The 14,295-nt window shown below is 42.7% G+C and overlaps 1 protein-coding gene across 3 annotated transcripts; it reads right to left on the bottom strand.

Moving 5' to 3' along the window:
- Positions 1-20: 20 nt before the first annotated feature.
- Positions 21-13,911, bottom strand: Letmd1 (LETM1 domain containing 1). Of its 3 annotated transcripts, none has more exons than XM_090325802.1 (9): positions 13,531-13,904; positions 12,817-12,968; positions 10,329-10,444; positions 9,199-9,281; positions 6,771-6,957; positions 6,548-6,649; positions 6,300-6,452; positions 4,852-4,948; positions 21-3,985 (listed from the first exon to the last, which is right to left on the bottom strand). In XM_090325802.1, the coding sequence occupies exons 1-9, from the start codon at positions 13,650-13,652 to the stop codon at positions 3,915-3,917; spliced, it is 1,083 nt and encodes a 360-aa protein (XP_090181928.1). In that variant the 5' UTR covers positions 13,653-13,904; the 3' UTR covers positions 21-3,914. The 3 variants fall into 3 exon arrangements, with proteins under 3 accessions (XP_090181928.1, XP_090181936.1, XP_090181943.1); XM_090325810.1 differs by having other exon boundaries at positions 13,638-13,898; XM_090325817.1 differs by lacking the exon at positions 4,852-4,948 and having other exon boundaries at positions 13,531-13,911.
- Between the last annotated feature and the right edge of the window lie 384 nt (positions 13,912-14,295).

The following is a 14,295-nucleotide window of genomic DNA, read 5'->3' as shown; positions in this document are numbered from 1 at the left end:
TATTTTTTAAAATGGAAACAATGCCAGGAGTGGTCCCAGCTTAGTCTAGGGAGTCTTAGAAGAGGCTGCACAATGCCTCTAAACTTTCTGGGCCATCAAAGCAAAGATGTAGTATCTCACAGGAGTAGCTGGGTAACTCAAACTGCTGTTCCTCACATAGGGACCAGAACACGAGAATTTGCCTGGCAGAGCCCTTTCTCGCCTGGCAGGGATAAGCTCATTTCTCAGTGGTTATTCTGACACCCTATCTTGGTGTATCATAATCATATTCTTGGAAAGGTCACCTGGTTGAATCTAGAGAGGGTGGGAATCTTGCTTTCTCTACCAAACCTCCAGGATGTCTAAAAATTTAATTTGTCTTCCCCTGAACCTCTTGGTAAATAAGTTAATATTTAACATATTTGGTGTTTTCTGACCTGTTCCCCACACTGGGGATTTCTGGTCTATAACTTGAATTGTTTCTTTCACATGTTTTTAGGTACTAGAATTAAATTTGTCTGTCTTCTTTCCTTCATCCTTTGACTTTGGGGGGGAAAAAAAAAAAACTAGAATTGCCAGGTGTGTGGTTCGACAAACCTGTGGCTTCTGCATGTGTCTAATGCTATCGGTGTCCAAAGGAAGCCGCAGGAACAGTCTGCCATCTGGAAAGATGACTATTGGTGTCATGCCTGCGTTTTCATCCGCTTTTCCCCCTTGGGGAGATTTGAGCTTTAAATGGAATGTAAGATATGGCAATCTAAGGTCATCAACTCATTTTTTTTTGTTTGTTTTCCTTCTCCTAATCCTTCTTAGATATATACAGGGTTAGAGTTCTTAAACTATTCCCGTTCAACACTAAGAACTGCAGATGTTTATCAGATTTCTTCATCTGGATGTTTTATAAAAATTGGAAGCTAAATTAATTCTTAAATGCTATGTCCAGCTTCCAGGTTCAGGCAACTCAGATTTAGTCCCTCCCTTTGCCAATTTTTATTCGTCTTATATCCAGCTTATGTTCCACAGCCTCCACTTATTGGCAGTGAATTTCTTTTATTGGCAAATGAAGCATGGTATGAATTTCATTTTAGAAAAGAAAAAGTAATGCCTTTGTTTTTATTTTTGGGGTTTTTTTTTGGTGGTATAGGGGGAGATAGTAAGGCCCTGGTGTCTTAGAGCCAACTTCTTGTATGTGGTAGCAGTACTCAACCTATATGATCTCTAATCTCTGAACCTGAAGGGCCATTCACTTAACATAGGTACAGGTTTTAACTCATTCTGCCTTTCCTCTTCTTTCTTGGTTTTGCCTGGCTGTATGTTTAGAAGAGTCCTTAAGTACACACAGGTCCTTATGTCTCCCCCTGTTCCTTGGGCTCACAAAATTTATTCCCTGAGATGTAGATGCTATTCCATGTAGACTAGAACTGCTAAACACAAGTCTGAAATTTAATTGGGAATGCAATTTGAAGGAGAAAAATAATCAGAAAGTTTGTTGAAAGGGGTACTCTGCACATTCCCTCCTTAGAAAGGCTTCAGCTTAATTTAGGACATGGATTCCAGTTACATATTAAGAAATATATTAGCCTTTGAAGTCATGAATTAAATTTTGTAATTAAGCTCATTGCCAACTACTAAAGTGTTGGATATTCCTGCAAAACTTAATCTAAGTCCATTCCTTCATTAACTATATAATTCTGATTCACACTGACCCTAAATTTCTGAATGCTAAACATTTAGCATTTATTTAACATCTATTGTCAAAAGGCCTTTTCTGCAACCTACTCTATCTCATTTCTGGTGCTATCTGGGTTGGACAAAGTTAGAACTCATGGTTGCTAGCAAAGCAAGGCCCTAAGCATAGAAGCAGATTGCTTTGGTCCCACTCATCTAGGCCGAGATGGAAGAAATGACTCATGACCACAACTCTGTTATTTTCCAGTTCCTTTCTCACATACTGTATACAGGTAGTATTTTCAATGTGAATCCAAAGCTTGTCTGGTTCTCTGAAAACAATTTTCCCTTTAGGTTCTTTACATTGTGATAATGCTGTATTTAAAGAGAATATTTAAATGTAATATTAAACAAATATTCAAAAGAATTGTGTGTTATTCTTATTTTTAGCAGGCTGCAAGTAGTTGTTAGAGAAAGGAAGCTTTTATAGCTTTGTATATAAAACTATTTAGGTCAGTCAGGATTTTTTTTGGGGGGGTGGGTCAGGGGGCTTGAACTTGGCCTGGGTACTGTCCCTGAGCTCTTCACCTCAAGGCTACTGCCCTACCCTTGAGCCAAGCTCCACTTCCCATTTTCTAGATGTTAGTTGGAGATAAAGAATCTCAGGTCCTTTTTGTGCCCAGACTGGCACAAAAAATTTTGTGATAGAAATGGAGAATATTCTGTTTGGAATACTAAGAACCTGTCTTGCTTCCAAGGCCCTACATACCTTTTTGGTGGGAGAAAGCCTTGCTCCTGCCTTATTAAATCTTTGCCCTTTGTAGTCTAATTTCTCTCCATTCCTAGTTACCTCTTCAAAATGTCCACTATGGACCAGAAGTTTGGCCTAGTGGTAGAGTGCTTGCCTTGCATGCACAAAGCCCTGGGTTTGATTCCTCGGTATTACATACACAAAAAAAGCCAGAAGTGGTGCTGTGGCTCAAATGGTAGAGTGCTAGCTTTGAGAAAGCCCAAGGACAATGCCCAGACCCTCAGTTCAAGCCCCAGGACTGGCAAAAAATAAATAAAATAAAATGTCCACTAGAAGATCAATTTCAAATCTGCTCCTTCAAAACTTCCATCCCAGCAGAAGGTTCTACTCCAACCAGTTAAATCCACATTAGTTACGTTTATATCAGTTTTGTAAAAGGAGCCTTAGGAAAGTGATTAGGTTGTACAAAAGTAATTTCCATCAGCATGTTTCAGGCAGTCTTTACTTGGGTTCAAACAGTGCTTCATGCATTTACAATAAGTTATTACAGAACTACAGGTCAGGATGTACACACAAAAGCTAAACAAAAACTTACTATCTTGGTATGCTGATCCCTCCTAGGCTCGCAGGGCTGGTAGTAATTAGTACCTTCACAAGTTTTGACCTATGGCCCAAAGAAGACAGCCACTGTCGGTTATAGTTGGGTTTCTGCAACAGTGGAGGTAGCAAAGAATTTTAAGACCCATAGGGACTGTATAACATCCCAGAACTTAAGACAATAGGGGTGAAGGCTGTAAACACTGGAGAAGAGGCCAGTCAGCACTTCCTTTCTAGCTTTTCCTTTTCAGTGTTCCCTTAAGTTATTCCTTTGGGGGGAAAAAAAAGGTATTTGAAAGGTTAGCCTATGCCAGTAAGAACAAGAGAAAAAAATCCTATTTTTGGTCGTAACAGGATAGAAGAGAGCACTCAAAAAGTACAAGGATTTTTATGCTCCAGTCTAAGTGCTGTGCTCATCAGCTAGGAATTCTAGGGGAGAAAAAAACAGCTATGGAAAACATGGCAGTGAAGCCAGGTATGGTGTTGCATACCTGTAGTCCCAGTTACTCAGAAGACTGAGGTGGAAAGATCCATTGAACCTCAGGAGTTTGAGGCCAGCCTGAGAAAAAGCAGTCAAGTCAGGAAAAATGATTCCCACCTCAGGCAAAACCTGACTTCAGAGGACTAAAACACAACACATCACAGACAAAGCCTGGTGCAGAGGTTCTGCCAGCTTGTTTAGTATGAGTGAGAAGGGACAATGCTCACGCGGGCCACCCCTGGAAAGAGGGTTCGTTTTAGTTTGAGCAGTGAGGGGAATGTAGTTCCCGTGTGGATAGCGTGCTGTGAAGCCCATGGCACCTGCTCCTCTCACCCCACGCACCTAACAGTGCAAACAGATTCTTCTGACAAGTGCTCTTTGGTCCCACACTCCTGTACTATGTGACTGCAGGACAATGCCATCCACTCCAGGGTTCACTCAGCACCTTGTCCTAAGGTAGTTGGTGGACAGCAGGACCACGTTGTGCAGCAATAGGGACAGCTCCGCCTCTGAAAACACCATCAGTGTTAGTGGTTTGGCTAAGGAACAATGTGTCTTCTAAATGCCTTGGTATGAGGCTTGAAACAGGATACAGGAAGCCAGTACAGGAAGGCATGGAATTAAGAGTCTATTCCCTGCTTTGTTCCAGCCTTGCATACTTGATTTTTCTTCCTTCCACTATATATTCCTATCAACTCATCCTCTATTTCTTGGCTCTCTTATATTTTGATTCTAGTGATGGCAATAGAATAGCCAGAAGTACTAAACACTTTTTGTTGCCTTGGGATTCTTCCAATAGGAGATGGTACCATAAAGAGCAGTCTCAGCTTCCAGACAAGTAATACCCACAAGCCTAGAAAGGCCAGAGCTTCCAAACAGGAGACTTGACAGTGCTAAACCCAACCTCAGATCCTTCCTGTTTAGCCAGTGGGAACTTTTTGTTTTAGTGCCTTCAGACCAGTGCTTCTCAACTGGGGCAATCCTCCCCTCCTCCCCTCTCCCTACACCTCAACATAGAGAACATCTCACACTTTTCCAGATATTTTGGTTGTCACAAGTGGGAGTAAAAGGATCTAGTGCCCAGAGGCCAGCTATATGGACAAATATCCTTTCAAGCACAAAACAGTCCAACAAAAGATCAAATATGCCAAAGTTGTTTCAGATCATCATGCTCTCCCTCTTGCCCCTTCTCTCTGCCCCCACCCCGCCCGCACCATCCACCTTACTCCACCTAAGCAAAGGAGAGGGCCTATGAATTTGTGCCTCTTCAATGGGACAGATGTTAAAGGGCTCACAAAATAGTCAATAAGTAACTCTGAATAAAATACAAAAATGACATGGATTCCATTTGCATAATCAAAGAAATGGGTCTTACCTTTCAGGCTGCAGGAAATCTGCAACCATTCCCCTAGCCACGTTCGACACCTATCTTCAGCAATATGTGTAGAATTCAGTCCACGAAGATAACAAGCCTAAACCACACAGAAGAGAAATGCCCTTAATAATTATACCAAGTCAGAAGTGGAGTCGACAAGTTTTCCTCAGGTTCCTTTCCTTTTTTTTTTTTTTTTGCTAGTCCTGGGCTTGAGCTCAGGGCTTGAGCACTGTCCTTGGGCTTTCTCAAGGCTAGAGCTCTACCACTTGAGCCTCAGCACCATTTCTGGCTTTTTTCTATGTATGTGGTACCGAGGAATCGAACCCGGGTCTTCGTGCATGCTAGGCAAGCACTCTACCACTAGGCCAAACTCCCGGCCAGGTTCCTTTCCTTTTAACGTGAGACAAGATGTCTCACTATGTAGCCTACACTGGCCTCAAACTTGTAGTTTCTCCTTTGGCTTCCCGTGTGCTGGTATTACAGATTTGTGCCAAAATGCCCAGTCCTAAATCCTTTCTAAGTAAGCTACAACCTCTTTGGAAGTGGTGCTGTGGCTCAAAGTGGTAGAGCATTATCCTTGAGCTGAAGAGCTCAGGGACAGTACCCCAGCCCAGGGTTCAAGCCCCACAGCAAAAAAAAAAAAAAAAAAAAAAAAATTAAAAAAAAAATAAACCTGAGAAATTTTTTACCATGGCACTTTAGATAAGAGGCCAAGAGGCCTAGAGCTACAGCTGAAATGGTGTACAAAAACCCATGTGCTAAAGGCTTAATCCAAGATGGGGTATACCTCAGGGATGCAATCCTTGATAGCTTAATAAGACCTTAGAGGGTTCAACACCTAGTACCAAGAAAAAGAAAGGTCTTCATTCCCTCTTGGTGGAATCTTTTTAAGTCTTCTGGTCACTGGGACAAGCTGACCCTCCTCCTGTCCTCACTCTCCAGATGCAACAGGTGAACCACTTTGTTCCAATACACACTCACTGCTGGGATGCACTGTCTCACCACAGGATTAAAATCAATGGAGTCAAATGATCACTGACTAAAACCGCCAAAGCGTTCTCAGCTATTTGTGACAATAATGGAAAACTAACATAACTATCTAAACAAGATGGTGTAAAATGTTGAATCCTTAGTTTTGATGTTATTCTGTTTTAACACAGAATCTAGTTATGTAGCCCAGGCTAGCCTGGAATCAAGATCCTCCTACTTCTACCTCCCTCTGCCTGCTAAGAACAAGGATTACAGGTATGTGCTAACACACCAAGCTTAGTGTCCTTGGTTTATGAAGTGTTAGGAGAAAAAAAAAAGATATATACACACCAAAATTACTGTGGACAATTCATCCCTACTCATTAGGTACATACATTGTGAGGGAAGAGTTTGGATTTTGATCCAACAAGCCAGACAAGAGGCTCTATAGCCATTCAGCATGTTGTGGGATACTATACCGATTTTACTTCTTGCAGGGTCAGCTGGCCAATCCCCAGCTTTGCCAGAGCTCTGTCCAGCTGATGAATCACTGTGGTATGCGTTTTCAAGCGATACTTCAGCAAGGGAGAAGGCAAGTGAGGTGTGAGAAGCATGGCCCGGCTCAAGGCTTTCTATGAGAGAGCAGAATAAGAGGAAGTCAAATAGCATTGCTGTAAGCTAAGACTCCAAACAGGCTGAGGAGAAGAGAAGGCCTCAAAGCACTCACGATTTGTATAGCCTGGAGTTGGTTCATGCCCAAAGGCTGGTTGCAGAAACACTCTCTGAGAGCCAGAATATCATGGACTGCTGGATGGGTACCATTCTGTATCTTGGGAGGGCAAGAGTTTGGAGATATTAGGAAGGTTCTGACTGGCTCTCTCACCTAACTTAGTGCACATCGGATCTCACTGGATTCCTAAGTGTGCATGAAGGGTTAGCCAGAGGAATACCTTGGCACATAGGTCTTTCAAATGCCACTGAAGCCTTGTGTCAGAAAGAAGAGGGATGGCTCTTTCTAAATAACTAATGATTGCTGAGTGAGATCGCTTCCGAAGAGCATCATAGATATCTAAGAAATCAATTTGTTGTTTGGGGGTCCAGAAATGCTTGATTAACAGCTGCCTTGGAAACAGATACCTAAAAGGAAAAAGAATCACAAAGTCACTTCCTGAAACTGGCTTCTTTTTTTTTTATTTATTTTTTATTGTAATTAATAGAAGGGTTACATTATATTCACCAGATAGAAGGTGCATTACTTCACATACAATGATACCCTTTCTCATGTCTTGGTTCCCATTTCCCTCCCCCCAACCCCCGCCCCTCATCTTGTTTTCCCCTTCCCTATCCGACTTCAAATAGCCAAATACACATATATACAATATATCAGATAACAAGGTGAAATACTGTAACAATATGAGATAACCAAGGGACAGCAAAAGAGATGAGAGATAACATAGTACATTAAGGACAACAATCATTCTATTACTTTTGTTTCTATATCCTGGAGGTCCTTTCATTTAGCATCATACTATATGGCCTTATATATCTAGAAACTGGCTTCTTTCAAAGTGGGTTCAGCAAACATTTAACAGATATGGATACTAAGAAGAAGAGATAGAGATACTATTTCTTTCCCTCAGTAGGCTTTTACTTTAAATGCATCTCAGATCAAGGTCTAAAGATAAACTGAAGCAACATTACTGAAATTTGATATGAAAGCAAGCAGTAGAATAGCTTGGCACAGGGGCTGGGAGCATAGCCTACTGGTAGTCACCTGGCATGCACAAAGCCCTAAGTTTGATTCTCAGTACCACATATTCAGAAAAAGCCGGAAGTGGTGCTATGGCTCAAATGGCAAAACACTAGCCTTGAGCAAAAAGTGTCTAAGGGCAGAGCCCAGGCCCTGAGTTCAAGACCCAGGACTGGTTTAAAAAAAAAAATATATATATAAAGGACATGGGGTGATTTTCAAACATGGCCACAAATTATCTGGCATCCCTTTTATGGGCAGGTAAGTTTTATGTGCCTTCCTTTGTTCAATCTGAGTGATTGACCTAGAGAACAGACTAGATAGAAAATGAGTCTGTGACCTCTGACAAGGTAATCAACACTCATACGCACTCTTATTCTCTGAAACAATCACTTTCGGAGATCAGATTGCCATTTAAGAAGTTCCTAGAATCATAAGGCTACCATACTGAAAATGCCATATGTGGGCACATAGTTAATGGTTCCAGACTTCTAGCTTTCCCTATCAAGAGGCAAGACCTAAGAGTAACTGGGGCTGGGCACCAGTACCTCATGTCTATAATCCTGGCTAACTCAGGAGGCTGAGATCTGAGAATCATGGTTCAATGGCAGCTGAGGCTGGAAAGTCCACAGGACTTATTTTCAATTAATCACCAAAGTGCTGGAAGTGGAGTTATGTCTCAAGTGTTAGAGTACTAATCATGAGCAAAAAAAATTCAGGGACAGCAGCCAAGCTCTGAGTTCAAGCCTCAGGATTGGAACAACAACAAAAACTTGGACTTAATATGCATGTATGACATACTCTTGGGAGGCTGAGGCAGGAGGATTCCAAGTTCCAGGTCTTTCTAGGCTACTCAATGAGATCTTAACTCAGAAAAAAAAGGAAGTGATAATACAGATAAGATAAAAGACTAACACATTGAGCAAGCAGCTAAGTTTCACTAAGAAACTTATGTCAACATCATGTGAATGAGAAAAATCAATCACCTGCCTGAGCCCAGTGCATATTCTTTTTTGATGGTGGTGGTAGAACTTGAACTCTGGGAGCTGGTCCTGAACTCTTCAGTTCAAGACTAGTGATCTACCAGTTTGAGGCACAAAGCCACTTCCCATTTTTTTCTGCTGGTTAATTAGAGATAAGAGTCTCACCGACTTTCATGCTGACTTAGAACTGTGATCCTCAGACCTCAGCCTCCTGAGTAACTAGGATTACAGGCGTGAGTCACCAGTGCCTGGTGCCCTGTGCATAATCTTGACTCACAAAATCATAAAAACAGTGACTATTTTTAAGGTAAAAAGCTCTGCAATTGCTTGTGTTACCACAACAAACAATCAGAACAGCATTTGAGATATAAATGAAGATACATCAGAATATGAAATGCATTATTTTTCTGAGGAAAAAATAGTGAAGATCATGATTTTATTTTACATCACTCAAGATAGCTAGGCCACCAATATGGTTCAAAGCTAATCTAGACAAGACTGTATCTCCAAAATAACCAGCAAAAAGCCAAGCTGGAAGCATGGCTCAAGGAGTAGAGTACCTATCTAGTAAGGCCCCACTGAAAATCAACAATCTAAAAAATAATAAAACTTCAAGATACTGGAGAGACAAAACTGTATACTTACATTAGCAAAAAGACCAGGTAGTTGGTAAAGGGTGGAATGGAAATGATACCTAAGAAAAGAAACTTGGTGACGTCCCGACGAAACTAAATAAAAACAAACACAGATGCTGTCTCAGCTCAAGTTTTTAATAGCAATGGCAACCCCTGCATCTCACTGTGTGCAGTAATCTTCTCTTACAGCCTATTACGGGTTTATTTCTGTTGACTTCTAGATGGTAAGTTTCTTGAGGACAGATCTCCGATTTATTCACATTTATAGGCCAAAAATCTAGTACAGGACCTGACTTTGTAGCAAATCGTTTGGGGAATCCTTCCTGATTTGTAAAATGCATCCCAGAGTCCCACGTTCAGCTTCAAAATTACCATCAAATCACTGTCAAACATTACTTTGATGCTGCCCCATGACTCCTAGAATAAACTTATGTCCAGAAACAAACTAGATTTTACTCCTCAGAATTATTACTTAGAAAGCATGCTAGAATTTTTTTTTTTTTTTGGAGGGAGGGGTGTCATGGGACTTGAACCCTGGCCTGGGTGCTGTCCCTGAGCTCTACAGCTCAAGGCTACCACCCTACTCTTGAGCCCCATTGTCTAGTGATTAATCGGAGATAAGAGTCTCTCGGCTTTGTATTTGCCCAAGATCCTAAGATCTCAGCCTCCGGAGTAGCTAGGATTACAGGCGGGAGCCACCCAGCCCAGCCATGCCAGAATTTCTGTAGCACTAATTCTGAATGAAGCCAATTCTGAAAAATAATTGGATTTCCCCCTCCCCCATTGCTATTCAGTCCAATAGTTGGATCTCACAGATAAGAGAAGTTTGACTAGTGGTGAATAAGAAAAAGAACAATAACAAAACAATAACAACAAAACTCAACAACTTGGCCGGGGGTTTGGCCTAGTGGTGGAGTGCTTGCCTAGCATGCACAAAGCCCGGGGCTCGATTCCTTGGTACCATTTACATAGAAAAAAATCTGGAAGTGGTGCTGAGGCTCAAGTGGTAGAGCTCTTGAGAAAGTCCAAGGACAATGCTCAGGCTCTGAACTCAAGCCAAGGACTGGCACACACACACAAAAAAACAACCAAACTTGAGCTCTTGACTAATTGTAATTACTTCTGTGAACTGCCCCATACCTGTCTCAAATGTTCCATCTCTCGGTATGAAAGTTGATGAAATTTTATATTGTGCTTCTTCATATTTAGCTTTATTCTTTTAGTCTCTTTGGCATCAGCCCATAATAGCTTTAATCCTGCCTCAAAAACAGATTAGAGGACAGAGTGTAATGGTATCCCAATTTGACTCTTAACCATACTTCCTACAACATGTTCGCTTGTGCATGCACACACATCTGCCCTCTCCAACACTTCAGACTTTATACAAAAGCTTTCAACTAGGTAACATAAAACTCACTCACCAGCACCTCACCACTCTTCCAGCTAAGAGGATTTCTGGGGGGCTGGGAATGTGGCCTAATGGGAGAGTGTTTGCCTCACATTTATGAAGCCCTGGGTTTGATTCCTCAGTACCACATATGCAGAAAAAGCCAGAAGTGGCACTGTGGCTCGAGTGGTAGAATGCTAGCCTTAAGCAAAAGAAGCTTAGGGACAGTGCTCAGGCCCTGAGTTCAAGCTCCAGGACTGGCAAAAAAAAAAAAAGATGGCTTCTGTAATATTATAGTTTTCCTCTACTGGTCATTTTACTCATCCTTCCTTCAAATCCTAGCTGTTAACCTCAGCTAAGTCTTTCTTAAATTAACTCTATGTTTCCCAGATGGATATTAACACATCTCCTTTCTGATATACTTTTATTCATTATGTTTCTTTGCATTTCAAACTTTCTTTTTTTTCTTTTTTTTTTTTTGCCAGTCCTGGGCTTGAGCTCAGGGCCTGAGCACTGTCCTTGGACTTTCTCAAGGCTAGAGCTCTACCACTTGAGCCTCAGCACCACTTTCAGCTTTTTTCTATGTATGCAGTACCGAGGACTCGAACCCGGGTCTTCATGCATGCTAGGCAAGCACTTTAACCACTAGGCCAAACTCCCAGCCCTGCATTTCAAACTTTCTATTAAAATTTCTACCTTTATTTAAAATGTTAGCTCTGGATGATTTTGTTTTTGAGACAGGCTCTATGTAGTCCCGGCTAGCCTAGAATTCCAGGTTCTCTTGCCTCAGCCTATCAACATGTACCTGGAAAATCAGATGTATTTTTTTATTTTTTAGGTGAGAACTTACTATGAAGCTAAGTCTGGCTCACACTCAGCCTGGTGCTGAGATTATAGGAGTGTGAGCACCATGCCCTGTTCTACAAAGCAGCTATTCTTTTTTTTTTTTTTTGCCAGTCCTGGGACTTGAACTCAGGACTCAAGCACTGTCCTTGAGGTTTTTTTCCAAGGCTAGCACTCGGCCACTTGAGCCACAGCACCACTTCTGGCTTTTTTCATGTATGTGGTACTGAGGAATCGAACCCAAGGCTCTTGCATGCTAGGCAGGCATGGTTCCACTAGGCCACACTCCCAGCCCCAAAGCAGCCATTCTTATCCCCACTTTTTTGGGGGGGAGGGGGATGGTCATGGGTCTTGAACTCTGGACCTGGGCGCTGTCCCTGAGCACTTCAGCTCAGGGCTGCCTCCCAACCCTGGAGCCACAGTGCCACTTCCAGTTTTCTGGTGATTAGAGATGAGTCTCACATTCTTTAGTGCCTGGGCTGGCTTTGAACTACAATCCTCATATCTCAGCCTTTTGAGTAGCTAGAAGTACAAGGCGTGAGCCACCATGACCTGCCTTATCCCCACTTTATAGATATAGATGGGTAATTTCTCAAGCTCCTGATGCTTGTAAGAATTATGATAATATTCAGACTTAACAATAAGATGATTTCTTCTAATTAGCATTACATTAAAAGCAGAGAGGGTAATAATATCCATCCCTTATTGTACATTTAATATAGATCAGGCCCTGTTCTAAGTTCTTTATGTATGTTGATTTATCTTCACTACTATGTTGCCAATTATTACTCTCATTTTTACAAGTGAGAAACCCAATGGACAGAGAAGTCATTAGCCCAACTGTACAGCCGTAAATGATAAGCTGGGATTTGAATTGCTCCAGAGAGAGCCACTGATATTGTGCATGTGTGCGTGCTGCATGTGTGTGTGTGTGTGTGTGTGTGTGTGTGTGTGTGATTTCTTAGGAACTAGTTGATTTCCAATTTGAACTAAAATACATGTGGTACTATTTACCCTATACCATGCCATCTAAGATAGATTTGTGACAAAATGCATTTAATGGACCATGACAATGAGTAAATCAAACAGGAGGGCAACTACAAATCCTCGGTCTTGCACAGGACAAGTAAATTCTACCATAGTCAAGAGTGTGGTTAAGCAAGGTACATGAATGTTCTTGAATCCTCTACTCTTCCCTGTGTTAACACAAACTGTGTCTCATAACATTCTTCAAGAAATATTTTAGAAACATTTTTAGTCATGCTAGTTGATAAGAATAATGTTTAAACATCCCTACTCACATCCCATTAACAAAACCAACTAATGATCTTACTTATTCTAACTTTATGACACTGACCAAAAGCTGCTTAGGGATATCTACTTTAGCTTTGTTTTTACCTTTCATGAAGAGTGTATACAGGACATAGAAGTTAGGAAAATGACGACTCAAGAAACGATGGTATTTCTCATTAATCCCTTTTGTCTTGGTCACCACGTAAGAAATCAAGTTCTTCTTATTGGCCTTTGGAGAAAGGTGAAGCTTTGAAGACCTACAAGGAAGATCAAACAGACTAACTGGGAACCAGTCCTGGAAAACAGACTACTTGGGAACTTGTCCTGGAAGCCCCTTTCTAGCTGGTGTCTCTAATGCAAAATGCATGCAAGTCTCAGAGAATCATTGCCAAGACTTGAAACTTCTCAAATTCAAGTAAGGTCTTTGAGTCAAAGGGAGACAGGCAACTAGCCTGAGAGGGAAAGATTAAGCAGAAAAATCAGTAAGTGATAATAGCCAGAAAAGTTTCAAATACGAGGGATTATTTAAAGTGCAAGGTAAAAGCCAGAGAGAAGTGAGGAAGGAGGTAATTGCGCTAAAACTCTGAACCAAAGGGAGGAAAGGAAAACAAAAAAAGGCTGAAAGGTGAGTTCAGGATACAGACAATATGGAGCACTGAAAGCCCAGAGGATCAGGAACCAGGACCCAGCAGGGGTCTTGCATAGAATGAAAATTCCAGGGCCAAGGCTTCATAGAACCCTGAGAATTTAAGCAACCAAAGTTAAGCCACTGGAAGGGCCTGGACATCAAAAATGCTTTCCTCTCTCCAGGTCCCTCACCGAGGGGCTCCCCAAGCAAGGCCAGAGCGAGCAAGTTGCAGCCTCCGAGTGACAAAAGATCCAGGAGTGACAGCCGAACCCCACAAAGCAGCCCGAGCCCAGCACACCCTGGACAGCGCCATCTTCACAGTGAGAGGAGCGGATTGGGGAGGGGAGGGATTAAAAAAAAAAAAAGCGATAAGGCCGTCTCCGGGTCAAAGGTCACCATCCCCGAACCGCATGCGCTTTTCCTGAGTGCTGATTGGTAGCTGCAGCTCTCGGCGCCCCCCACCAGCCTGGACCGGGGAAGGATTCGAGAGTCTGCCAGCGAAAGAAGGCCCGGGATTGGACGCGGCAGAACTTCCTGTTGTGAGGACGCCGGAAGTTGGGTCTGCGGCGGGAACGCGGGCTTCTGCCGGTGCTAGGGCTTGTGCCGCAGAGGACGCTGTCTCCTTGAGGCGTCTGGTGCCCTTTGTGATTCCCTCAGGGATTCCCAGCGCTGGCCTTGACCTCTCCTCGTTCCCGGGGCGTTGGGTTTTGGCTGTGAGGTGTCGGAGGACAGTCCTCGGGGCGCGAGGCCCGACGCCTCCGGGAAGCGGGAGGAGAGCGGCGCCCTCTAGCGGCGGCGGCCTGCGAGCCGGGGCACCGTCAGGCCGGCGGCGAAGGTCGGCAGCAGCCCCGGGTGCACTCGGAACTGCACGCTCTGTCCCTCCCTTCGTCTCTGAAGTAGGTGGAGCGAGGTGTGGAGGGAATGCTTCTCATTAATTGCCTACTGGAGTCCAATCC

Source organism: Megascapheus bottae, chromosome 2, assembly GCF_031878675.1.
Source record: "Megascapheus bottae isolate mThoBot1 chromosome 2, mThoBot2.hap1, whole genome shotgun sequence".
NCBI lineage: Eukaryota > Metazoa > Chordata > Mammalia > Rodentia > Geomyidae > Megascapheus > Megascapheus bottae.
This window is presented reverse-complemented; position numbering and strand designations above follow the sequence as displayed.